The sequence below is a fragment of the Heptranchias perlo genome, chromosome 4, assembly GCF_035084215.1.
Source record: "Heptranchias perlo isolate sHepPer1 chromosome 4, sHepPer1.hap1, whole genome shotgun sequence".
Taxonomy (NCBI): Eukaryota; Metazoa; Chordata; class Chondrichthyes; order Hexanchiformes; family Hexanchidae; genus Heptranchias; species Heptranchias perlo.
Genome location: NC_090328.1, coordinates 4,887,880 through 4,911,517, shown reverse-complemented (window position 1 = coordinate 4,911,517; position 23,638 = coordinate 4,887,880). Strand labels below are relative to the sequence as shown.

The following is a 23,638-nucleotide window of genomic DNA, read 5'->3' as shown; positions in this document are numbered from 1 at the left end:
ATGACCTTGTTGATCCTGAAGAGGCCCTACTCTCTCCCTAGTTACTCTTTTGCCCTTTAAGAACATAAGAACATAAGAAATTGGAGCAGGAGTAGGCCAATCGGCCCCTCGAGCCTGCTCCGCCATTCAATAAGATCATGGCTGATCTGATCCCAACCACAAATCTAAAGAACACAAGAAGTCGGAGCAGGACCCGGCCACATAGCCCCTGGGCCCTCTCCGCCACCCACAGGGCATTGACCGATCCGAACTCAGCTTCATGTCCAATTTCCTGCCCGCTCCCCATAACCCCTAATTCCCTTTACTTCTAGGAAACTGTCTATTTCTGTTTTAAATTTATCTAATGATGTAGCTTCCACAGCTTCCTGGGGCAGCAAATTCCACAGACCTACCACCCTCTGAGTGAAGAAGTTTCTCCTCATCTCAGTTTTGAAAGAGCAGCCCCTTATTCTAAGATTATGCCCCCTAGTTCTAGTTTCACCCATCTTTGGGAACATCCTTACTGCATCCACCCGATCAAGACCCTTCACAATCTTATATGTTTCAATAAGATCGCCTCTCATTCTTCTGAACTCCAATGAGTAGAGTCCCAATCTACTCAACCTCTCCTCATATGTCCGCCCCCTCATCCCCGGGATTAACCGAGTGAACCTTCTTTGTACTGCCTCGAGAGCAAGTATGTCTTTTCTTAAGTATGGAGACCAAAACTGTATGCAGTATTCCAGGTGCGGTCTCACCAATACCTTATATAACTGCAGCAATACCTCCTTGTTTTTATATTCTATCCCCCTAGCAATAAAAGCCAACATTCCGTTGGCTTTCTTGATCACCTGCTGCACCTGCATACCAACTTTTTGATTTTCTTGCACTAGGACCCCCAGATCCCTTTGTACTGCAGTACTTTCCAGTCTCTCGCCATTAAGAAAATAACTTGCTCTCTGATTTTTCCTGCCAAAGTGCATAACCTCACATTTTCCAATATTATATTGCATCTGCCAAATCTCCGCCCACTCACCCAGCCTGTCTATATCCCCTTGCAGGTTTTTTATGTCCTCCTCACTCTCTACTTTCCCTCCCATCTTTGTATCATCTGCAAATTTTGATATGTTGCACTCGGTCCCCTCCTCCAAATCGTTAATATAGATTGTAAAGAGTTGGGGACCCAGCACCAACCCCTGTGGAACACCACTGGTTACTGGTTGCCAGTCCGAAAATGAACCATTTATCCCAACTCTCTGCTTCCTGTTTGATAACCAATCCTCCACCCATGCCAGAATATTACCCCCAATCCCGTGATTTTTTATCTTAAGTAATAATCTTTTATGTGGCACCTTGTCGAATGCCTTCTGGAAGTCTAAATACACTACGTCCACTGGTTCCCCTTTATCCACCCTATACGTTATATCCTCGAAGAACTCAAGCAAATTTGTCAGACATGACTTCCCCTTCATAAAGCCATGCTGACTTTGTCCTATTAAATTATGCTTATCTAAATGTTCCGTTACTGTCTCCTTAATAATAGACTCCAAAATTTTACCCACCACAGATGTTAAGCTAACTGGCCTATAATTTCCAGCACATGTATTTGTAGAAGCTCTTTGGATTCTCCTTTGCCTTATCTGCCAAAGCAATCTCATGTCCCCTTTTTGCCCTCCTGATTTCTCTCTTAACTCTACTCCAGCAATCTCTATACTCTTCAAGGGATCCACTTGATCCCAGCTGTCTATGCATGTCATATGCCTCCTTCTTCTTTCTGACTAGGGCCTCAATCTCCCGAGTCATCCAAGGTTCCCTACTTCTACCAGCCTTGCCCTTCACTTTATAAGGAACGTGCTTACCCTGAACCCTGGTTAACACACTTTTGATGGCCTCCCACTTACCAGACGTCCCTTTGCCTGCCAACAGACTCTCCCAATCAACTTCTGAAAGTTCCTGTCTAATACCATCAAAATTGGCCTTTCCCCAATTTAGAATTTTAACTTTTGGGCCAGACCTATCTTCTTCGAATAGTGGCCATGGGATCTTTTACATCCACCTGAGAGGGCAGACAGGGCCTCGGTTTAACATCTCATCCGAAAGACGGCACCTCCGACAGTGCAGCACTCCCTCAGTACTGGCACTGGGAGTGACAGCCTAGATTTTTGTTCTCTCTTGTTCCTGTGAACTTGTCTCTTGTTCCCCCTCTCGGCTCCAACATGCTGCTCCTCCTCCTCCCTTCATCTTCATTATCCCGAGCAAGACACATCATCCCATCTCCTACTCTAACTCATTCATTACCCAGCACCTCAAAACTGTGGAACTCCTCACCTCCTCGGTCTTCTCTCCCTCTCACAGTCCACCAGCCTTTAAATCCCAATCTTGGTGTCAACGGGTGCTTCATCGTGTTCTTGCTTTCTCTTTTGACCAGGGTTACGGGGTCTTGTTCCCTCACCCAGGGGTCCTTAATTGTGCCCGGCCGCTGGGTCGCGCAAAGCATTGTTGCTGTAATAATACGGACTCTTTACCTTCTCCCCCTCCCTCAGATATCTCCATTCAGTACCCAAAGTTCTCCGGTTACTCCTACCTCACCTTCGAACCTCTGAAAAATTCCTACCAGATCTTTCAGATAACGATTGAGTTTAAGGTGAGTGGAAGTGTGCAGAATGATGAAGTGGAAAACTGCAAAGAGGTGGACTCAGAAATGGAAACCGGCCCATGGGCTTCTGTGAAGAGAACGAGGAGATTTTGTTTTTAACGCAGCGAGTTGTTATGATCTGGAATGCACTGCATGAGACAGATTCAATAGTAACTTTCAAAAAGGGGAATTGGATAAATACTGTAAAAGGAAAATTTTAACAGGACCACGGGGACTAATTGGACAGCTCTTTCAAAGAGCCAGCACAGGCACAATGGGCCGAATGGTCTTGTTCTGTGCTGTACAATTCTCTGGTTCAGTTTTAAGCGTTCTGATGACGGGTCCGTCAGCCCATCTGTTGTGTTGGTCCCACCTTGCACACCAAATTCTTGAGCCACTTACTAGTTGAAGAGCAGCTGAGGTGGTTTCCCCATTGCCTTCCTCGTGGTTCTTATCTACAGAGTACCTTCTCCTAGGTGGGCTGATTCCCAGGTTAAAGAGCTGCACCTACCTCTTTACGATGGAGGGCCCACCCGCACCCATGGGGGAAAGTACCCCAGTTGGATGTCCACCTGGTATTCGGAGCCAGCGCTCTCCGCAATTGTCTAGGAGTGGGGCTCGAACCCCTACACCTTCGGACTGCAGAGCCAGGAATGCCACCCCTGGGCCAAAGGCTCACTTCCCCCGATGACGGGCACACATCCGAAATGTTCCAACCGTGGGCCATCCCAGCGGCTGAGTGGACCTGCTACGTGTTGCCAGCAATTTCCATTGTTGTTCTTTTTCTATTTGAAATTGTGAAGAGGATTAGAGAGGCAGGGATTGTTCTCCTGAGAGCAGAGGAGGTTAAGGGGAGATTTGATAGAGGTTCAAAATCATGAGGGGTTTTGATAGAGTAAATAAGGAGAAACTGTTTCCAGTGGCAGGAGGGTCGGTAACCAGAGGACACAGATTTAAGATAATTGGCAAAAGAACCAGAGGCGACATGAGGAAACATTTTTTTTACGCAGCGAGTTGTGATGATCTGGAACGCGCTGCCTGAAAGGGCGGTGGAAGCAGATTCAATAATAACTTTCAAAAGGGAATTGGATAAATACTTGAAAAGGAAAAAAATGCAGGGCTTTGGGGAAAGAGCAGGAGGGTGGGACTAATTGGATAGCTCTTTCAAAGAGCCGGCGCAGGCACGATGGGCCGAATGGCCTCCTCCTGTGCTGTCCGATTCTATAATGTACTGGCGGCGAATGGGTGGAGTGTTGCCATCTCACACCTCCTGTACAGAGAGGCTGTTTTCTGTCCATCCCTCCTGTCGGATTGGACTCTTTCTCCTTCCCCTCTCCCTGACCTCCGTGTATCTACTTTCCAGGCGGACGCGGAGGACGGCCTGTTGCTTTACTGCGGGGAGAACGAGCACGGGCAAGGGGATTTCCTCTCCGTCGCCATCATCCGCCGACGGCTCCAGTTCAGGTGAGGCTTTCTCCTCTGGAGACCGGTCCCAGCGTTTACTCCGCTCCTCGCCCGTACTCGGGACGTCCCGCAGTCAACTAGTTAATGCAGCGGACAATCCGCACACAAACGGTGAATCGGCGGACGGCCGCTTTAATCCGCGGCGGTGGGGGAGGGAGGAATGTTGCCCGGTACACCTGGAAAACCCCCCCGGCCCCTTTCTCCAGTACTGGGGGGTGTTTAATGTTCACCTGGACAGGCAAACAGGGCCTTGAGTTAAAGTCTTCTCCGACAGTGCAGAACTCCCTCAGTACTCTGTTATTACTCCCTCAGGTACTCCCTCAGTACTCTGTCAGTACTGCCTTAGTACTCCCTCAGTACTGCCTTAGTGCTCTGTCAGTACGTCCTCAATACTCCCTCAGGTACTCCCTTAGTTCTCTGTCATTACTCCCTCAGCCCTCCCCCAGTACTCCCTCGGTACTCTCTCAGTATTCCCTCAGCCCTCCCTCAGCCCTCTCTCAGCCCTCCCTCAGCCCTCTCTCAGCCCTCCCTCAGCCCTCTCTCAGCCCTCCCTCAGCCCTCTCTCAGCCCTCCCTCAGCCCTCTCTCAGCCCTCCCTCAGCCCTCCCTCAGCCCTCTCTCAGCCCTCCCTCAGTACTCCTTCAGCCCTCCCTCAGTACTCTTTCAGTACTCTCTCAGCCCTCCCTCAGCCCTCCTTCAGCACTCCTTCAGCCCTCCCTCAGCCCTCCTTCAGCCCTCCCTCAGCCCTCCTTCAGCCCTCCCTCAGTACTCTTTCAGTACTCCCACAGCCCTCCCTCAGTACTCTTTCAGTACTCCCTCAGCCCTCCCTCAGCCCTCCCTCAGAGTGGGAAACACCTGCTCGATTTGGACTTCTTTTAAAAATTGCGACCGGGCTGCGTTCCTCACAGCTCTCATTCTTCCCCCATCCTCCGCTTTCCTACATTACAACAGTGACTACTCAGCACTGAGGGAGTGCTGCACTGTCGGAGGTGCCGTCTCTCAGATGAGACGTTAAACTGAGGGCCCGTCTGCCCTCTCAGGTGGACGTAAAAGATTCCATGGCCATTATTTCAAAGAAGAGCAGGGGAGTCCTGGCCAATATTTATCCCTCAACCGACATCACTAAATCATTTATCGCGTTGCTGTTTGTGGGATCTTGCTGTGTGCAAATTCGCTGCCGCGTTCCCCACATTACAGCAGTAGTTTTCCGATTCTATTCCCACTTCTCCCGGTTTCAGACAAGCCTGTGCTGTATAAAGCTGTGCTTCTTTGGTTTCTTGCCTTTATGAAGATGACTTTTGCCAATTCAAGCATTTCCCAGGCCAGCTGCAAATTATCCACTTCCTCACTTTCTGCAGCAGCCTCTTCATTTTCATCTTCACTCGCATCTGCAGCGGAGGGAGTACCTGCTCCCTCTTCCATTGGCTCTTCAGGATCAGCAGTCCAATCCTTTTGGTCAGCATCGATGGTCTTCCCAACTGGGATTTTAATTTCAGCTGACTCTTCAAAAAGTACCTCACTGGCTGTAAAAAAGTGCTTGAGGGTGAGCAAGGCGCTATATAAATGCAGGTCCTTTTGCTTCCCTCTGTTTGCAGGTTTAACTGTGGTACAGGGGCTGCTGCCCTAGTCAGTGAGAGCAAGATCCAGATCGGGAGCTGGCACACCGCGACCGTCTACAGAAACGGCATTAACGGCTGGCTACGGCTTGATAGTGACCCTCCCGTCTCGGGAAAATCCAAGGTAACGCCCCCCACCCCCGCTGCTGTATCCCCCCGCCCCTCCCCCCCGAATAATTCACTAATCGCTTTTTAAAACTTTCTCCCGGACCTGAATTCCTCACCTCCCTTAGTCATCCTTTCCTTCTACAGCTGACAGGCTTTCAAAATCCTTAGCATGGTGTCATCTACTTACCGCGAAGGACTCGCAGACTCCTTGCGGTGTCATGTTATAAGATATTTCTCTATTATATCTTCTCGTCTGAAGTTCTAGCCGGGCTGTGCACTGCACAGTTAAACGGGTTTCTGTTACCTGCTTTCTTGAAGAGTTTTTTTTGTGTCTCTGTGTGTGTTTGTGTGTCTCTGGGTGTGTGTGTGTCTCTGTGTGTGTGCGTGTGTGTGTGTGTGTATAGGGTGGGAAATAAAGCAAACACACAGGTTAAGATGCAATAGACCAGGTTCTGAAACTTCGGATCCCACAGTAGTTTTTAAACTAGACTTAATCAAATCAAAAATGCACTGGTCTGTAATGCACTGGTATCCCAAAGCACTGGTCTGTAATACACTGGTATCCCAATGCACTGGTCTGTAATGCACTGGTATCCCAATGCACTGGTCTGTAATGCACTGGTATCCCAATGCACTGGTCCGTAATGCACTGGTATCCCAATGCACTGGTCTGTAATGCACTGGTATCCCAATGCACTGGTCCGTAATGCACTGGTATCCCAAAGCACTGGTCTGTAATACACTGGTATCCCAAAGCACTAGTCTGTAATGCACTGGTATCCCAAAGCACTGGTCTGTAATACACTGGTATCCCAATGCACTGGTCCGTAATGCACTGGTCTGTAATGCACTGGTATCCCAATGCACTGGTCCGTAATGCACTGGTCTGTAATGGACTGGTATCCCAATACACTGGTCTGTAATCTGGGAACAGACGACCCACCTCCTTGTGGGAATGGTGAGCACGGCCCAGAGCCGGGGAGGAGCGAGACGTTGGAAAGAGGCGGAGGGACGGAGGGAGTGGGGGTGGGGGTGGGGGGGAAGAGATTGTCCGTTGCCCAGCATCGAAGGGGAGGGGAGTGATTCTCTTTCTGTTGACCGTGTCTTCCTGTTCCTCCACAGGGTCGTTACACCAAGATCACCTTCCGTTCGCCCCTGTACCTGGGGGGCGCCCCCAGTGCCTACTGGCTGGCAAGGGCGGCGGGAACCAACCGCGGGCTCTGGGGCTGCGTGCAGACGTTGGTCGTCAACGGCAAGCGGGTTAACATGAGGCCCTGGCCCCTAGGCCGGGCGGTCAGTGGGGCCGACGTAGGTACGTGATTCCAGCTGCAAACGTGGTAGGGAGGAGGGATGGTAGGGAGGAGGGATGGTAGGGAGGAGGGATCGAAGGGAGGCAGCACCGTGTGGCCAGGGTGTCCCTTTATCCCTTGGAGCTCAGTCTCTGTTGAGTTGGGTTAACGAATCTCACAAAACCATCCTGCCATCTAGAAGGACGAGGGCAGCAGGCGCATGAGTACACCATCACCTCCAAGTTCCCCTCCAAGTCACACACCATCCCTCCTTAGGAACTTAGGAATAGAAGGAGGCCATTTGGCCCCTTGAGCCTGTTCCACCGTTCAATTAGATCATGGCTGATCTGTATCTTAACCCCACCTACCCGCCTTGGTTCCGTGACCCTTAATACCCTTACCCAACAAAATCCTATCAATCTCAGTGTTGAAATTTTCAATTGACCCCCCGGCCTCAACAGCTTTTTGGGGGAGAGAGTTCCAGATTTCCACTCCCCTTTGTGTGACATCACTCCTGAACGGCCGAGCTCTAATTTTAAGATTATGCCCCCTTGTTCTGGACTCCCCCCACCAGAGGAAATAGTTTCTCTCCATCGAACCTATCAAATCCTTTAATCATCTCAAACACCTCGATTAGATCACCCCTTGGACCTGGGACATGTATCGCCCGTTCCTTCACTGTCGTTGGGTCAGTATCCTGGAACTCCCTACCTGACTACCTGGGGTTGTTTTCTTTGGAACAGAGGAGGTTGAGGGGAGATTTAATTGAGGTGTATAAAATTATGAGGGGCCGAGATAGAGTGGATAGGAAGGACCTATTTCCCTTAGCAGAGGGGTCAGTCACCAGGGGGTCATCGATTTAAAGTAACTGGTAGAAGGATTAGAGAGGAGCTGAGGAGAATTTTTTTCACCCAGAGGGTGGTGGGGGTCTGGAACTCACTGCCTGAAAGGGTGGGAGAGGCAGAAATCCTCAACTCATTTAAAAAGTACCTGGATGTGCACCTGAAGTGCCGTAACCTACAGGGCTATGGACCAAGAGCTGGAAAGTGGGATTAGGCTGGATAGCTCTTTTTCAGCCGGTACAGACACGATGGGCCGAATGGCCTCTTCCTGTGCCGTAACTTTCTATGGTTCTGTGATTCTAACAGCACTGCGGGAGACCCTTCACCACACGGACTGCAGCGGTTCAAGAAGGCGGCTCACCACCACCTTCTCAAGGGGCAATTAGAGATGGGCAATAAATGCCGGCCTCGCCAGCGACGCCCACATCCCGAGAATTATTTTTTTAAAGAACATTCCCCAGCCCCCAACCCCCACCCCCCCAACACCTGATCCAATTGCTCGCCCTTTAATTTGGAAGTGAGTGTTAGGGGCCTATTGGACCGTGGGGGTCATCACAGCCCAACCCACTCCTCAGATCCGCAGCTACGTTGTAACTTAAACACCTCTGTTGTGAAGGGATGACTCTGGCAGTTCCAGCGAGGTGTGACGCCCGCACCTCTGGCGATGGCGTGCGCCCACGCAGAACGTCCCGCGAGGCTCTCCTCGCACGGTGCTGCGGCTCGCTGGGAGCATTGGATCGCGGAATTGCCCTCCCCCCCCCCGGGGGCGACTTTCTCCCCTCGAGTGTCAGCCGTGGCTCAGCGGGGCAGCGCTCTGTCGCCTCGGAGTGAGAAGGTTGTGGGCTTGAGCCCCCGCTCAGAGACTTGAGCCCATCAACCAGGCTGACGCTCCCAGTGCAGTACTGAGGGGGTGCTGCACTGTCGCTGGTGCCTTCTTTTGGACGAGACGTTAAACCGAGGTCCCTCGTCCCCCCCCCCCCCGCCTCTCAGGTGGATGTAAGAGATCCCACCGCCGCTATTGGGGGCAAGAGCAGGGGAGTTTTCCCTGGCGTCCTGGGGCCAATATAAAAATATTGGAGATGGGGGGGGTAAGAAAAGGCAGTTTGACCACCAGTCAAGGTTCAGCCAATCAGGTAACGAAGAGTCTGTTCGCTTCCTGATTGGCCGCGGGAAGTCAGGGCACCGCGGGGATGGACATGTTGGCCGACCAATGGCGGGAGTATTGGGGGGGGTGGGTGCGTGGTGGATAGAGGTCATGTGATCAAACCTCCAGGAATGCGTCCAACCAGAGTTGGTAACACTACTTGCAAGGCTTTTTTCTGGGTTCTTATTCTGCGGCTTTTTCCAGAAGTTTCTCCTCCCGACTCGTTCTGCACTTTAACCTCACCACCTGGGAGGCCGCAGTTTGCTCGGGTCGCCCCTGGTTACGGCCCTCGACGACCGTTCGCTCGAAGAGTTGTTCGGAAATTGCCTGCTCTTGTAGTGACTCACCCGAAGTGATCTGCAGTAACCCTGGCCGTTCTTTTATCCTCTCTCCTCCCCCACGACCCCACCCCACCTCCCCCCACACATTGGGATTTGTTTTCAGGGGAGTGCAGCACCGGACTGTGCAACGCGATCTCCTGCACCAACGGTGGTCTCTGTGTCCCCAACAGAGCGGATTCCTACCTGTGTCTGTGTCCCCTGGGCTTCCGTGGCAAGCACTGTGAGGAAGGTACCTGATTTCATCCCGTTCATTGCTCTCTCGCTCTCTCTCTCTCTGTGTTGGAAATAAAAAGGGACTGTCCATCCGATGGTGATGGGTGTGTGTGTGTGTGTCTGTGTGTGTATCTATCTGTGTGTATCTGTCTGTGTGTGTGTATCTGTCTGTGTGTGTGTGTCTGTGTGTGTGTGTCTGTGTGTGTCGGTGTGTGTCGGTGGGTGTGTGTGTGTGTCGGTGGGTGTGTGTGTGTATCTGTCTGTCTGTATCTGTCTGTCTGTGTGTATCTGTCTGTGTGTATCTGTCTGTGTGTGTGTATCTGTCTGTGTGTGTGTATCTGTCTGTGTGTGTGTATCTGTCTGTGTCTGTCTGTATCTGTCTGTGTGTATCTGTCTGTGTGTGTGTATCTGTCTGTGTGTGTGTATCTGTCTGTGTGTGTGTGTCTGTGTGTGTGTGTCTGTGTGTGTGTGTCTGTGTGTGTCGGTGTGTGTCGGTGGGTGTGTGTGTGTCGGTGGGTGTGTGTGTGTCGGTGGGTGTGTGTGTGTATCTGTCTGTGTCTGTCTGTCTGTATCTGTCTGTCTGTGTGTATCTGTCTGTGTGTATCTGTCTGTGTGTATCTGTCTGTGTGTATCTGTCTGTGTGTATCTGTGTGTGTGTATCTGTCTGTGTGTATCTGTCTGTGTGTGTGTATCTGTCTGTGTCTGTCTGTATCTGTCTGTGTGTGTGTATCTGTGTGTGTGTATCTGTCTGTGTGTGTGTATCTGTGTGTGTGTATCTGTGTGTGTGTATCTGTGTGCGTGTATCTGTGTATCTGTGTGTGTATATCTGTGTGTGTGTGTATCTGTGTATCTGTGTGTGTGTATCTGTGTGTGTGTATCTGTGTGTGTGTATCTGTGTGTGTGTATCTGTGTGTCTGCGTGTGTACGTGGGGGCGTGTGAGTTTGTGCGTGGGGGCGTGTCGGTGGGTGTCTGTGTGTGTCGGTGTCAGTGTGTGTGTGTGTGTGTGTGTCTGTGTGTCTGTAGGGGAGGGGATTGACTGTCTCTGACCATCAGATGGAGTTTAGTGATGGGTCTGAACATTCTCCCGTGTCACGAGGAGTTTTCACTGACTCTCCCGTCCAGCTTTCACACTGGTTGTCCCGGAGTTCAACGCCTCCCTGATGTCCTACGCTGGCCTGCCCTGGCCCATGGAACCCCAGCACTACCTCTCCTTCATGGAGTTTGAGATCACCCTGCGCCCCGAGACGGGCAGTGGTGTCATCCTCTACAGCCACGACACGTCCAGCAAGGACTTCATCTCCCTCAACCTGGCCGAGGGCTACGTGGAATTCCGCTTCGACTGTGGCTCAGGCTCCGCCACTATCAGGTCAGAGTTCAACTGCAAAACAAAAAAAAACCGCCAGCGGACCAGCTCCTCCCCCCTCCCCCGGTGAGGAAGGGGTTAATCAGATTGTCTGCTAAAATGTTAGTGTCGGCCGGTGGGCAGCACTCTCTCGCCTCTGAGTCAGAAGGTCGTGGGTTCAGGTCCCCACTCCCGAGGCTTGAGCCCATAATCCATGCTGGCGCTCCCAGTGCAGTACTGGGGGAGTGCTGCACTGTCGGAGGTGCCGTCTTTCGGATGAGACGTTAAACCGAGGCCCCGTCTGCCCTCTCAGGCGGACGTAAAAGAGCCCATGGCACTATTTCGAAGAAGAGCTGGGGGGTTCTCCCCGGTGTCCTGGCCAATATTTATCCTCAAACAACGTCACTAAAAACAGATTATCTGGCCATTACCACATTGTTGTTTGCGGGATCTTGCTGTGCGTAAATTGGCTGCCGCGTTTCCTACATTACGACAGTGACTACACTTCTAAAGTACTTCATTGGCTACCCCCCTTCTCACCATATCCCTCAATCCCACCTATCCACCTTCTCACCATATCCCTCAATCCCACCTCCCCCTTCTCCCCATATCCCTCAATCCCACCTACCCACCTTCTCCCCATATCCCTCAATCCCACCTACCCACCTTCTCCCCATATCCCTCAACCCACCTACCCACCTTCTCACCATGTCCCTCAATCCCACCTACCCCCCTTCTCCCCATATCCCTCAATCCCACCTACCCCCCTTCTCCCCATATCCCTCAACCCACCTACCCACCTTCTCACCATGTCCCTCAATCCCACCTACCCCCCTTCTCCCCATATCCCTCAATCCCACCTACCCACCTTCTCCCCATATCCCTCAATCCCACCTACCCACCTTCTCCCCATGTCCCTCAATCCCACCTACCCCCCTTCTCCCCATGTCCCTCAATCCCACCTACCCACCTTCTCCCCATATCCCTTAATCCCACCTACCCCCCTTCTCCCCATGTCCCTCAATCCCTCCTACCCCCCTTCTCCCCATATCCCTCAATCCCACCTACCCCCCTGCTCCCCATATCCCTCAATCCCACCTACCCACCTTCTCCCCATGTCCCTCAATCCCACCTACCCCCTTCTCCCCATATCCCTCAATCCCACCTACCCCCCTTCTCCCCATATCCCTCAATCCCACCTACCCACCTTCTCCCCATGTCCCTCAATCCCACCTACCCACCTTCTCCCCATATCCCTCAATCCCACCTACCCACCTTCTCCCCATGTCCCTCAATCCCACCTACCCACCTTCTCCCCATATCCCTCAATCCCACCTACCCACCTTCTCCCCATGTCCCTCAATCCCACCTACCCACCTTCTCCCCATATCCCTCAATCCCACCTACCCACCTTCTCCCCATGTCCCTCAACCCCACCTACCCACCTTCTCCCCATGTCCCTCAATCCCACCTACCCACCTTCTCCCCATATCCCTCAATCCCACCTACCCACCTTCTCCCCATATCCCTCAATCCCACCTACCCACCTTCTCCCCATGTCCCTCAATCCCACCTACCCACCTTCTCCCCATATCCCTCAATCCCACCTTCTCCCCATATCCCTCAATCCCACCTTCTCCCCATATCCCTCAATCCCACCTTCTCCCCATATCCCTCAATCCCACCTTCTCCCCATGTCCCTCAATCCCACCTTCTCCCCATATCCCTCAATCCCACCTTCTCCCCATATCCCTCAATCCCACCTACCCAGACTGTATCCTAAGCAGCGCCTTACACTGCGGTACATCTCTGAAAATTAGCCTGTGCTGACCTTTGACCTTCACCTGCTCCAAATGCTCTTCCTGATTGGCCTGCCTCCTTTGCCCTGCAGGAGTAACGAGCCCATTGCCCTGAACCAATGGCATGAGGTGAAGGTCTCTCGAACTGCTAAGAACGGCATCCTGCAGGTAGACGACCAGCGGCCCGTGGAGGGGATGGCGGAGGTGAGTCCCGCTATTCAACCGGGGGCGGGGGGGATTCTAAAATAACCTCCTTCCGGATCCACCCCCCCCCAACATCGAGGAGTCCGATTAGTGCCATAAGGATTTAATGACTAAAAATGTTCTGCAGCAGGTTTAATAAATGAGATCAGATGTTTTGCTCGCTCGCTCACCTCACTTCACCTCAACTTATTCCCCTCACCTCACTCTCCTCACCTCACTCCCCTTACCTCACTCCCCTACTCACTCTGCTCACTCACACACTCCCTCAATCATTCCCTCACTCACTTCTCACTCACCTCACCTCACTCCTCCCTTGCTCGCTCTACTCACTCACTCACTCACTCCCTCAATCACCTCACCTCCCTCACCTCACCTCCCTCACCTCATTCCTCCCTTGCTCCCTCACTCACTCCCTCACTTCTCACTCACCTCACCTACCACACTTCCCTCACCTCACTCCTCCCCTGCTCCCTCACTCACTCATTCGCTCACTCTACTCACCCACTCAATTTTCATTCACCTCACCTACCTCACCTCACTCATTCACTCATCTCACCTCACTCCTCCCTTCCTCCCTCGACTCACTCCCTCACTCCCTCACTCTACTCACTCACTCACACACTCACACACTCCCTCACTTCTCACTCACTCGCCCTCTCTCTCTACTCACTCCATCCCCCTCCCCGCACCGGGGACAGTTTGATGACAGAGCAGTGTTTCTACACCAGGCGTCAGTTTTTATATCCACCGGGGATGACCCGGAATAGTCCACTGATATTTATAGGGGGACGATGTTTATTGCCTGAAAAATGGGCCCTCGTGGGTTGAAATTGTAAGATGGGGGAGCAGCCCATGGACATCCCGGCTCTGGTTGGGCGGGTGTGTAACTGGGGGAGTGATCCACCTGCCTGTTTCTGGTGGGGGAACGGGGCTGTTTAAATATGCAAATTGTGAACCTATGCCAGTCCCCTGATTCCAATTTCCATGTACAAATGGGCGGACACTCTGCCCGTTTGTACCAAGTGGTGAGCAGCCTAACTAGTGGCCTAACCAGTGGTCTAACCAGTAGTTCACCAGTGGTCTATCCAGCCATTCACAAACAGCTCCAAAAGTTTAATTGGGAGAATGTTTGGGAGGAGGCTCTTCCTGACTCCACAAAAATACTGTGGGGAGGAGCTGCCCATCCGGGATCGACCCCTGACCCCACCCCCCGGGATCGACCCCCGACCTCACCCCCCCGGGATCGACCCCGGACCTCACCCCCCCGGGATCGACCCCCGACCCCACCCCCCCCCGGGATCGACCCCCGACCCCACCCCCGGGATCGACCCCCGACCCCACCCGCCCCCCCGGGATCGACCCCCGACCCCACCCGCCTCCCGGGATCGACCCCCGACCCCACCCGCCTCCCGGGATCGACCCCCGACCCCACCCGCCTCCCGGGATCGACCCCCGACCCCACCCGCCTCCCGGGATCGACCCCCGACCCCACCCGCCTCCCGGGATCGACCCCCGACCCCACCCGCCTCCCGGGATCGACCCCCGACCCCACCCGCCTCCCGGGATCGACCCCCGACCCCACCCGCCTCCCGGGATCGACCCCAGACCCCACCCGCCACCCGGGATCGACCCCAGACCCCACCCGCCACCCGGGATCGACCCCCGACCCCACCCGCCTCCCGGGATCGACCCCCGACCCCACCAACCCTGGGATCGACCCCCGACCCCACCCCCCCCGGGATCGACCCCCGTCCCCACCCCCCGGGATCGACCCCCGACCCCAACCCCCGGGATCGACCCCCGACCCCACCCCCCCGGGATCGACCCCCGACCCCACCCCCCGGGATCGACCCCCGACCCCACCCCCCGGGATCGACCCCCGACCCCACCCCCCGGGATCGACCCCCGACCCCACCCCCCGGGATCGACCCCCGACCCCACCCCCCGGGATCGACCCCCGACCCCACCCCCCGGGATCGACCCCCGACCCCACCCCCCCCGGGATCGACCCCCGACCCCACCCCCCCGGGATCGAACCCCGACCCCACCCCCTGGGATCAACCCCCCAATCCCATCACCCGTGATCGACCTCTGGTCAGTTTGCCTTAGGATCAGGACAATTTCCTGCCCTCCCACAACCGGTGGGGTGTTGGTGCCCGATTGCCACTCCCTCACTCACTCACTCACTGACTCACTCATCCCTCACTCACTCCATCACTCCCTCCCTCACTCACTCACTCCCTTACTCACTCACTCACTCACTCACTCCACTTCCTCACTCACTCCATCAGTCACTCCCTCACTCATTCACTCCACTTACTGGTGCCATTGAAATGAGACCCAAAGCCGAGAATGGTTCAGGCCTCCTGCCACAAGTGAGCTGCTCCGCCAATACTTGGTGCTTGTTTCGGGTGGAGGTCAAAAGTCTCCCCCTTGGACTCGATGGTCATTCAGACGTTTGTCTGTATGGATGTGGGTCAGTTTTATTGAGGGTGAAAACCCAAGGCCCACAGTGCGGGACACCGGGATGGAGAGAGTAGAGGACGAGGAAGATAAATCAGGAAGTACTGGTGAGGTGACACCAAGTTAGGGTTTTAAGAGTCATAGGAACAGGAGGAGGCCATTCAGCCCCTCAAGTCTGTTCTTGAGGTACAGATCAGCCATTCAATGAGATCATGGCTGACCTGTACCTCAACTCCATTTACCCTCCCATATCCCATGATACCCTTACCCAAGAAAAATCTATCGATCTCAGTCTTGAAATTATCAATTGCTCCCCAGCATCTACATCTTTTTGGGGGAGGGAGTTCCAGATTTCCACTCCCCTTTGTGTGAAGAAGTGCTTCCTGACATCACCCCCGCACGGCCTCGCTCTAATTTTAAGATTATGCCCCCCTTGTTCTAGACTCCCCCCACCAGAGGAAATAGTTTCTCTCTAACTACCCTATCGAATCCTTTAATCATCTTAAACACCTCGATCAGACCTCCCCTCAATCTTCTAAACTCGAGGGAATACAAGCCTAGTCTACGCAACCCGATGAATCTGTGGATTGAAGGAGGCTGAGGGAGGGAGGGGGATCAGAGGTTACAGGTCACGTGTGAGTAGTTGCAGGGAATGGTGCGATGAGCCTTGGCTTCAACACACTGAGGACGGGAAGAGGAGGATGAGGTTGGATTATAAAACGGATACGGAGGGACTGGAGAAGGTGCAAGGAAAGATTTACCAGGACGATACCAGAACTGAGAGGTTATAACTATCAGGGAAGGCTGAACAGGCTGGGGCTCCTTTCTCTAGAAAAGAGAAGGCTGAGGGGTGACCTGATAGAGGTCTTTAAAATTATGAAAGGGTTTGAAAGGGTAGATGTAGAGAAAGTGATTCCACTTGTGGGGGAGACCAGAACTAGAGGTCACAAATATAAGATAGTCACTAGTAAATCCAATCGGGAATTCAGGAGAAACTTCTTTACCCAGAGAGTGGTGAGAATGTGGAACTCGCTCCCACAAGGAGTAGTTGAGGCGAATAACATAGATACATTTAAGGGGAAGCTCAATAAACACATGAGGGAGAAAGGAATAGAAGGATATGCTGATAGGGTGAGATGAAGTAGAGAGGAAGGGGGCTCGTGTGGAGCATGAACACCGGGATAGACCCGTTGGGCCGAATGGCCTGTTTCTGTGCTGTAAATTTTATGTAATTCTTTGTAAGGACAAGGTATTTGGAGCTCAGGAGGAACGAGAGAAGAAAGGTTGAGTAATCGATGGTCATTTTGTGATGTGGGATCCCGAGTCATTGAGTGCTGTCCTGTAACGAGAGACCCCACATATTGACGTCTGTTTCGTTCTCACCTCCTCCCCACAGGGGGCTTTCACGCAGATTAAGTGCAACACGGATATATTCTTCGGAGGGATTCCTGATTACGACAACGTGAGGAAGAACTCGGAGGTGCTGGAGCCTCTCACGGGCTCGATTCAGAAGGTGAGAGTTCAATCTGATAAAACCAATGAGGAGGGTGGGGGAGTTTTTTTGTATTATCAATTGAATCAGTGGGTAGAAGCATAGGGAGGGAGGGGGCTCATGTGGAGCAGAAACACCGGCATAGACCTGTAGGGCCCAATCACCTGTTTCTGTGCTGTACATTCTATGTAATTCGATGTAAAGCACTGCCCATTCTGGTATTGAGTCCCATAGAGCACAGACCATCAAAACCCCCACTTCAAACCCCCCGGACAATGCTGAGCGAGCTGACCTCAGTCAGGGCAGTGATACAGGAACCAGTGAGGTGGAAAGTCCCCAGGACTCCTGCCCAGAGATCACTGATGCAAAGCGTGTGAGTGTGAGTGGGTGTAGTGTGAGTGTGGGTGGTGTGAGTGTGGGTGGGTGGTGTGTGTGTGTGTGAGTGTGAGTGTGGGTGGTGTGTGAGTGTGGGTGGTGTGTGAGTGTGGGTGGTGTGTGAGTGTGGGTGGTGTGTGAGTGTGAGTGTGGGTGGTGTGTGAGTGTGAGTGTGAGTGGTGTGAGTGTGGGTGGTGTGTGTGTGTGGGTGGTGTGTGTGTGTGGGTGGTGTGTGAGTGTGAGTGTGTGTGTGTGTGTGTGTGTGTGTGTGAGTGTGGGGTGTGTGTGAGTGTGGGTGGGTGGTGTGTGTGTGTGTGAGTGTGTGTGTGGGTGGTGTGTGTGTGTGTGAGTGTGTGTGTGGGTGGTGTGTGTGGGTGGTGTGAGTGTGGGTGGTGTGTGAGTGTGAGTGTGAGTGTGGGTGGTGTGTGTGAGTGTGGGTGGTGTGTGTGTGTGTGAATGTGTGTGTGGGTGGTGTGTGAGTGTGGGTGGTGTGTGAGTGTGGGTGGTGTGTGAGTGTGGGTGGTGTGTGAGTGTGAGTGTGAGTGGTGTGAGTGTGGGTGGTGTGTGTGTGTGGGTGGTGTGTGAGTGTGAGTGGTGTGAGTGTGGGTGGTGTGTGTGTGTGGGTGGTGTGTGAGTGTGAGTGTGTGTGTGTGTGTGTGTGTGTGTGAGTGTGGGGTGTGTGTGAGTGTGTGTGAGTGTGGGTGGTGTGTGTGTGAGTGTGAGTGTGGGTGGTGTGAGTGTGAGTGTGGGTGGTGTGTGAGTGTGGGTGGTGTGTGAGTGTGGGTGGTGTGTGAGTGTGAGTGTGTGTGAGTGTGTGTGTGAGTGTGGGTGGCGTGAGTGTGAGTGTGGGTGGTGTGTGTGTGAGTGTGAGTGTGGGTGGTGTGAGTGTGAGTGTGGGTGGTGTGTGAGTGTGGGTGGTGTGTGAGTGTGAGTGTGTGTGAGTGTGGGTGGCGTGAGTGTGAGTGCGGGTGGTGTGTGAGTGTGAGTGTGTGTGAGTGTGAGTGTGAGTGTGAGTGTGGGTGGTGTGTGTGTGTGTGAGTGTGGGTGGTGTGAGTGTGAGTGTGGGTGGTGTGTGAGTGTGGGTGGTGTGTGAGTGTGGGTGGTGTGTGAGTGTGAGTGTGTGTGAGTGTGAGTGTGTGTGAGTGTGTGTGAGTGTGAGTGGTGTGAGTGTGAGTGTGAGTGTGGGTGGTGTGTGAGTGTGGGTGGTGTGTGAGTGTGAGTGCGAGTGTGTGTGAGTGTGGGTGGTGTGTGTGAGTGTGTGTGTGAGTGTGTGTGGGTGTGAGTGTGAGTGTGGGTGGTGTGTGAGTGTGAGTATGTGTGAGTGTGTGTGAGTGTGGGTGGTGTGTGAGTGTGAGTGTGGGTGGTGTGTGAGTGTGTGAGTGTGTGAGTGTGGGTGGTGTGAGTGTGAGTGTGGGTGGTGTGAGTGTGAGTGTGGGTGGTGTGTGAGTGTGTGTGTGTGTGAGTGTGGGTGGTGTGTGTGAGTGGTGCGTGTGTGAGTGTGGGTGGTGTGTGTGAGTGGTGTGTGTGTGAGTGTGGGTGGTGTGTGTGAGTGTGGGTGGTGTGTGAGTGTGAGTGTGTGTGTGAGTGTGGGTGGTGTGTGTGAGTGGTGTGAGTGTGAGTGTGGGTGGTGTGTGAGTGTGAGTGTGTGTGTGAGTGTGTGTGTGAGTGTGGGTGGTGTGTGAGTGTGAGTGTGTGTGCGTGTGTGTGTGAGTGTGGGTGGTGTGTGAGTGTGTGTGAGTGTGGGTGGTGTGAGTGTGAGTGTGGGTGGTGTGTGTGGGTGTGAGTGGTGTGAGTGTGAGTGGTGTGTGTGGGTGTGAGTGGTGTGTGAGTGTGTGTGTGTGTGGGTGGTGTGAGTGTGAGTGTGGGTGGTGTGTGAGTGTGAGTGTGGGTGGTTGGTGTGTGTGAGTGTGAGTGTGTGAGTGTGGGTGTGTGGTGTGTGTGAGTGTGGGTGGTGTGTGTGTGAGTGTGTGTGTGGGTGGTGTGTGTGTGAGTGTGGGTGTGAGTGGTGTGAGTGTGAGTGTGTGTGGGTGGTGTGTGAGTGTGGGTGTGAGTGGTGTGAGTGTGTGTGTGTGTGGGTGGTGTGAGTGTGAGTGTGGGTGGTGTGTGAGTGTGAGTGGTGTGAGTGTGAGTGTGTGTGGGTGGTGTGTGTGAGTGTGAGTGTGTGTGTGTGTGTGGGTGGTGTGTGTGAGTGTGAGTGTGGGTGGTGTTGGTGTGAGTGTGAGTGTGGGTGTGAGTGTGGGTGTGAGTGGTGTGAGTGTGGGTGGTGTGAGTGTGAGTGTGGGTGGTGTGGGTGTGGGTGGGTGTGAGTGTGAGGGTGGGTGTGAGTGTGGGTGGTGTGTGTGTGAGTGTAGGTGTGTGCATGTGTTGTGAATGTGTGCTGTGGGTGAGTGTGTACACTGACGACACCCAGCTCTACCTCACCACCACCTCCCTCGACCCCTCCACTCTCTCTGATTTGTCTCACTGCTTGTCCGACATCCAGCACTGGATGAGCAGAAATTTCCTCCAACTAAATATCGGGAAGACCCATTGTCTTTGGTCCCCGCCGCAAACTCCGATCCCCGGCCACCGACTCCATCCCTCTCCCCGGCCACGGTCTGAGGCTGAACCAGACCGTTCGCGACCTTGGCGTCCTATTTGACCCCGAGATGAGCTTCCGACCCCATATCCGCTCCATCACCGAGACCGCCTACTTCCACCTCCGTAACATCGCCCGTCTCCGCCCCTGCCTCAGCCCACCTGCTGCTGAAACCCTCAATGGGCCAACCCCCTCCACTTCAGAATCTTGGAGCCATCACCCAGGTCCCCTGAGAGGAACCTGCCCCTTTCCCTGAACCCTGCTGTGATAAACTCTTGACTCCTCGTCACTCTCCAGATTATCCTGAATGATCGGACCATCCGCCTGCACCAGGACTTTAGCTCGGGCATGAACCTGGGGAACACAGCTCACCCCTGCGTCAACAGCCCCTGTGTCAACGGGGGGACCTGCAGGCCCAGTCACGATGTGTACGAGTGCGACTGTCCCCTGGGCTTCGACGGGTTGCAGTGCCAGAAAGGTATGAAATACGAAGGGAAAGTAACACGGGGAGAAGAGGTCGGGGGGGGGCGGGGGCGGCGGTGGAGAGAGTCATAGAATCAATCAGAGCACAGAAGGGGGCCATTCGGCCCGTCGTGCCTGCGCTGGCTCTTTGAAAGGGCTATCCAATTTGGTCTCACTCTCCGACCACCCCCCCCCTGCTCTTTGCCCTGTAAATTCGTCCTCTTCAAGTACGGGTCCAATTGCCTTTTGAAAATTCCTATGGAATCTGCTTCTACCCATATGGGATGTTGCAGTAAATAGTGGAAGATATAATCTCAGTCGACTCTCTTTCACATCGCATGTTAAAGCAGTCAGAGGATTGGAAAGCTAATGAGAGTGGGACCAATTGGATAGCTCTTTCAAAGAGCCGGCACAGGCACGATGGGCCGAACGGCCTCCTTCTGTGCTGTAACATTCTATGATTATATTTTATTCCCGTCTCTTCTCTCCTGGATGCACTGACTCCCTGCTGGGGTGGTGGAGGGGGTGGGTGGTGGGGTTTGGTCTGGGCGGGTATCCCCTTTCTTCCCAGGTGACCATTCTTCTCGAGCTATTTGGCTGTGGGAGTTGGCACGGCCGAGCTGGATCCCGCAATGCGCACCCTTTCCATCGTGGCGGGGGGGGGGGGCGGGACAGACCAGCCATCGGGTGTAGTGCCCCACCCCCACTCCGCTGAAATGGGCTAACTCGGCACAGACTGCGGACCGAACTGGTCTGTTTGGCTGAGTACCAGGCTGGGCGGGGCATTTACTGACCGTGCCACAAAGGGGCGTGACGATTTTAATTATCTTTTTAAAAATTGTATATTTAGATCAAAAATTGATTTTGAGTTTGACTCATTTACATTCAGACCGCTGGCTGCTGTCATCGACAAAAAGATCGCATTGGCCTTAATCTCCCTCTTCAACTGGAGAGACGGAGAACACTGTCAAAGCACAGTCAAACAGCCCAAACAAAGGACATTAAAGTGTTAACGTACAGTCAAACAGTCCAAACAAAGGACATTAAAGTGTTAACGTACAGTCAAACAGCCCAAACAAGAGACATTAAAGAGTCAACGTACAGTCAAACAGTCCAAACAAAGGACATTAAAGTGTTAACGTACAGTCAAACAGCCCAAACAAGAGACATTAAAGTGTTAACGTACAGTCAAACAGCCCAAACAAGAGACATTAAAGTGTTAACGTACAGTCAAACAGCCCAAACAAGAGACATTAAAGTGTTAACGTACAGTCAAACAGCCCAAACAAGAGACATTAAAGTGTTAACGTACAGTCAAACAGCCCAAACAAGAGACATTAAAGTGTTAACGTACAGTCAAACAGCCCAAACAAGAGACATTAAAGTGTTAACGTAGTCAAACAGCCCAAACAAGAGACATTAAAGTGTTAACGTACAGTCAAACAGCCCAAACAAAGGACATTAAAGTGTTAACGTACAGTCAAACAGCCCAAACAAGAGACATTAAAGTGTTAACGTACAGTCAAACAGCCCAAACAAGAGACATTAAAGTGTTAACGTACAGTCAAACAGCCCAAACAAGAGACATTAAAGTGTTAACGTACAGTCAAACAGCCCAAACAAGAGACATTAAAGTGTTAACGTACAGTCAAACAGCCCAAACAAAGGACATTAAAGAGTCAACGTACAGTCAAACAGCCCAAAGAAGAGACATTAAAGTGTTAACGTACAGTCAAACAGCCCAAACAAGAGACATTAAAGAGTTAACGTACAGTCAAACAGCCCAAACAAAGGACATTAAAGTGTTAACGTACAGTCAAACAGCCCAAACAAGAGACATTAAAGTGTTAACGTACAGTCAAACAGCCCAAACAAGAGACATTAAAGAGTTAACGTACAGTCAAACAGCCCAAACAAAGGACATTAAAGTGTTAACGTACAGTCAAACAGCCCAAACAAGAGACATTAAAGTGTTAACGTACAGTCAAACAGCCCAAACAAGAGACATTAAAGTGTTAACGTACAGTCAAACAGCCCAAACAAGAGACATTAAAGTGTTAACGTACAGTCAAACAGCCCAAACAAGGGACATTAAAGTGTTAACGTACAGTCAAACAGTCCAAACAAGAGACATTAAAGTGTTAACGTACAGTCAAACAGCCCAAACAAGAGACATTAAAGAGTCAACGTACAGTCAAACAGCCCAAACAAGAGACATTAAAGTGTTAACGTACAGTCAAACAGCCCAAACAAGAGACATTAAAGTGTTAACGTACAGTCAAACAGCCCAAACAAGAGACATTAAAGTGTTAACGTACAGTCAAACAGCCCAAACAAGAGACATTAAAGTGTTAACGTACAGTCAAACAGCCCAAACAAGAGACATTAAAGTGTTAACGTACAGTCAAACAGCCCAAACAAGAGACATTAAAGTGTTAACGTACAGTCAAACAGCCCAAACAAGAGACATTAAAGTGTTAACGTACAGTCAAACAGCCCAAACAAGAGACATTAAAGTGTTAACGTACAGTCAAACAGCCCAAACAAGAGACATTAAAGTGTTAACGTACAGTCAAACAGCCCAAACAAGAGACATTAAAGAGTTAACGTACAGTCAAACAGCCCAAACAAGGGACATTAAAGTGTTAACGTACAGTCAAACAGCCCAAACAAGAGACATTAAAGTGTTAACGTACAGTCAAACAGCCCAAACAAGAGACATTAAAGAGTCAACGTACAGTCAAACAGCCCAAACAAGAGACATTAAAGTGTTAACGTACAGTCAAACAGCCCAAACAAGAGACATTAAAGTGTTAACGTACAGTCAAACAGCCCAAACAAGAGACATTAAAGTGTTAACGTACAGTCAAACAGCCCAAACAAGAGACATTAAAGAGTTAACGTACAGTCAAACAGTCCAAACAAGAGACATTAAAGAGTTAACTTACAGTCAAACAGCCCAAACAAAGGACATTAAAGTGTTAACGTACAGTCAAACAGCCCAAACAAGAGACATTAAAGAGTTAACGTACAGTCAAACAGCCCAAACAAGAGACATTAAAGAGTTAACGTACAGTCAAACAGCCCAAACAAGAGACATTAAAGAGTTAACGTACAGTCAAACAGCCCAAACAAGAGACATTAAAGAGTTAACGTACAGTCAAACAGCCCAAACAAGAGACATTAAAGAGTTAACGTACAGTCAAACAGCCCAAACAAGAGACATTAAAGAGTTAACTTACAGTCAAACAGCCCAAACAAAGGACATTAAAGTGTTAACGTACAGTCAAAC

General features: G+C 52.0%; 1 protein-coding gene across 1 annotated transcript in view; it reads left to right on the top strand.

Moving 5' to 3' along the window:
• Positions 1-23,638, top strand: part of LOC137320391 (pikachurin) — a 60,305-nt gene that overhangs the window by 18,026 nt on the left and 18,641 nt on the right. Inside the window, exons 4-12 of the mRNA XM_067982092.1 lie at positions 2,523-2,623; positions 3,978-4,078; positions 5,673-5,817; positions 6,924-7,113; positions 9,521-9,646; positions 10,754-10,997; positions 12,865-12,976; positions 16,836-16,952; positions 20,182-20,362. Of these exons, the coding sequence (XP_067838193.1) occupies positions 2,523-2,623; positions 3,978-4,078; positions 5,673-5,817; positions 6,924-7,113; positions 9,521-9,646; positions 10,754-10,997; positions 12,865-12,976; positions 16,836-16,952; positions 20,182-20,362 (1,317 nt within the window). The remainder of the gene's footprint in view (positions 1-2,522; positions 2,624-3,977; positions 4,079-5,672; positions 5,818-6,923; positions 7,114-9,520; positions 9,647-10,753; positions 10,998-12,864; positions 12,977-16,835; positions 16,953-20,181; positions 20,363-23,638) is intronic.